The 3114-nt window shown below is 40.0% G+C and overlaps 1 protein-coding gene across 1 annotated transcript; it reads left to right on the top strand.

Annotated features, from left to right (window-relative positions):
* The first annotated feature begins 961 nt into the window (after positions 1-961).
* LOC122663750 (non-functional NADPH-dependent codeinone reductase 2-like) lies at positions 962-2861 on the top strand. The gene is made up of 4 exons (XM_043859392.1): positions 962-1317; positions 1408-1654; positions 1765-1944; positions 2625-2861. The coding sequence occupies exons 1-4, from the start codon at positions 971-973 to the stop codon at positions 2847-2849; spliced, it is 999 nt and encodes a 332-aa protein (XP_043715327.1). The 5' UTR covers positions 962-970; the 3' UTR covers positions 2850-2861.
* Positions 2862-3114: the final 253 nt, after the last annotated feature.

The following is a 3114-nucleotide window of genomic DNA, read 5'->3' as shown; positions in this document are numbered from 1 at the left end:
GCAATATCATCTCTGATATTTGATGTATATGTAGTAGCCCATGTACGTTGGAGCCGCATGGGCATCTCCCGGCCCAAAAATGGCTTGGGCCTGTCCTCCCCAGGTTGGGCTGAGACAGACAGATTTTTGATTGGGTGGTCGAAAACTGAAGAATTTGGTGTTGTTAGAAAGATAAGTTTGGGATCTATACAAAGGCGGGAACAAGAATCAGGCACAATTTGTACTGAAATCCTTTTCTGTTAAGAGCTTTCAGGTTTCGAACTTGTCTGAAAGAGATGTGCATGAAATAATGATGAAAATACGTTATTCTTATCCCATTTTATTTTTAGGGACTCAGGCTTAGGTTCACGTATGACAACATTATTGTACACCTTGATACCATTCAGATGGAATCCACTCCTCCTCTGGATTCCATTTGGATGGCATCCAGGAGTATGAGAATGTTCTCGTACGTAAACCTGAGCCAACCTCCATTTTTAGTACTAGGTTTTAAATGATGAAAACCACCTATTTTAAACTTTGAGCCAATTCCAATTAGGGGTATTTTGGTCATTTAAGCAGTTTTCCGAAGCCGCATTGATTGGGGTACCATATATACAGTTTCCTTGAGCCTAAAAGAGTCAAAGTTGGAGTTGATTATTTTTAGTTTTGAGATTTCTTTGTTTGTCTTGTGGATCTGAGAGACTGAGACACAATAGGTTTGAAGAAGGTGCTCTTCTTCTTGTTTTTCACGTTCTGCACTATGTTAGTGGGTTCATCACGTGAGCAAGCAATTTGGTATCTCCTCCAATTAATAGGGTACCCTTTCTTGTTTGGTGTACACATGGGTTGGTTCTTAATTGAAGCTAATTACTTCTAAGTTCTAATTGTGAATTATATATGAACAACAAATTAAACCCCATAGTACCAGTCTACCCATAGCTTGAGGATATAAAACAGTAGTAGTGATCGATCTAATAACTCTGTTTTTATGGCAGAGCAGCAGCACAAACCAGAAGAGATGGTATCCATTCCAGAGGTATCTATGGGTGCCACAGGCCAAGGCATCCCCTCCCTTGGCATGGGCACAGCAGTCTATCCCTTCGGTTCTGCTTCTGAAACCATGAAGTCGGCCATTCTCGATGCAATACAACTTGGTTACAGGCACTTTGATACGGCCGCTTTGTATCAATCAGAGCAACCTCTTGGGGAAGCCATCAAAGAAGCCCAAAGCTTGGGGTTCATCAAATCCAGAGATGAGCTTTTCATCACTTCCAAATTTTGGTGTACTGATGCCCACCATGACCGTGTCCTTCCAGCTCTCAAAAAGACTCTCCAGTCAGTATAAACCAAACTTGATCAAATCCTACTTGTTTTTCTCCGATCCATCACAAACCCTTTTCTTATTAACTGTTTCTGTACTTGTAGGAATCTTCAATTGGAGTACCTTGATCTATATCTCATCCATTGGCCTGTAAGTCTGAAACCAGGGGAACTTATTGAACTGCCCTTAAAGAAGGAAGAACTTCTCCCTATGGATTTCAAGTCTGTTTGGGAATCAATGGAGCAGTGTCAGAAGCTTGGCCTCACTAGATTCATTGGAGTCAGCAACTTCTCTTGCAAGAAGCTCCAAGAATTACTTGCTGTTGCCAAGATCCCTCCAGCCATCAATCAAGTGAGTTTGTAATTTGGATCTTTTCTTTATTTGTTTGCTGTGAAGAAACATAAGGTGGTGTTGTGGAAGTTTAGACTGAGAGAAGATTTTATGTATTCTTTGTTTATAAGGTGGAGATGAATCCACTTTGGCAGCAGAAGAAGCTGAGGGAGTTCTGCAAGGAAAAGGGAATACTTGTTACTGCTTACTCTCCCTTGGGAGCCAAAGGAACACTTTGGGGAACTAACAGAGTTATGGAGTGTGAGGTTTTAAAAGAGATAGCAGAGGCAAGAAGAAAGACAATTGCTCAGGTGAGGTTAATTTCTTTCTTTCATTGTATACATCAAAGTGGTCACGGGTTTGAGTCTGGAAACAATTTCGCTGTAAAAGCAGAGATAAGCTAGGTTGCGTACATTATGACCCTCCCCAGACCCCACAGTGGTGGAAGCCTTGTTGTGCACTGGGTACATCCTATTTTACGTTATGGCATGGATTGGAATCTGTGTTATATATGTATATACATGATCCAGTCCAGGTTTTCTAGGTCGACCCATTATGAAGTTGAAGAGAACAAGTAGGGAGAGACTGTTGCTTACAGGAAAGGGAGGCCTAATTGCTTGCTTCAATTAAGTAATTCAACTGATTTGTGACCCGGGTTTACTAAATTTTTCAATGAAATATCTCGATTCCTCGTAAGAAAATAGACTTTAGTGATTTTTGGCCCGGGGAGACTAAATTAATCCGACCTCTGGGTTGGCTTTATTGGTTTCAAATTTGAACTTGATTCTTCATAGATAATAAGATACTATTTCAACTCCTTCTCCCTCTTAAGATGAATTGTGGTTTTATCTTGCCAATGTGATTGATAATGCTAATTAAATTTATGATTAGCAAATTAGCAAGAAAAGTGAGAGAATTCCATAATGTAGTTTTGAAAATGTTTCATTAAAACAATACAAACTAGCTTACTAGCTAATTGATGATGCTGTAGGTTTGCTTGAGATGGGTGTACGAGCAAGGGGTGAGTATAATAGTGAAGAGCTTGAAGAAGGAAAGGTTGAAAGAGAACCTTGAGATCTTTGATTGGATGCTAAGCAAAGATGAGTTGAAGAAGATCGATGGTATTTCCCAAAAGAAAGGGTACCCTGGGTTGGAATTTGTTTCAGAAGAAGGACCGTACAAGTCTCTCGATGAGCTTTGGGATGGGGAGATATAGAGCATTATAAACTGAGAGGAGAGGTGTGTTGGGAACTTCTTCACATTGTGAGGGGGTCCAAATGGGTGAGGCGGTGAGAAGAGTTCACTTCACCTCACTTATGTGCTTCCACATGCACTTTTTCTTATTAGGGCATTTTCTGTGTTTGTCATGTCGGGTTTTAAGGTGGGAGATCTGCATTTTTATTAATCCACCTTGTTTGGTGAATTTTTTTTCTTTAATAAAACCTTATTTGGTGAGTTGTTATGTAATTTATGTTTTTCAA

Source organism: Telopea speciosissima, chromosome 6 (genome assembly GCF_018873765.1).
Source record: "Telopea speciosissima isolate NSW1024214 ecotype Mountain lineage chromosome 6, Tspe_v1, whole genome shotgun sequence".
Taxonomy (NCBI): domain Eukaryota; kingdom Viridiplantae; phylum Streptophyta; class Magnoliopsida; order Proteales; family Proteaceae; genus Telopea; species Telopea speciosissima.
This window is presented reverse-complemented; position numbering and strand designations above follow the sequence as displayed.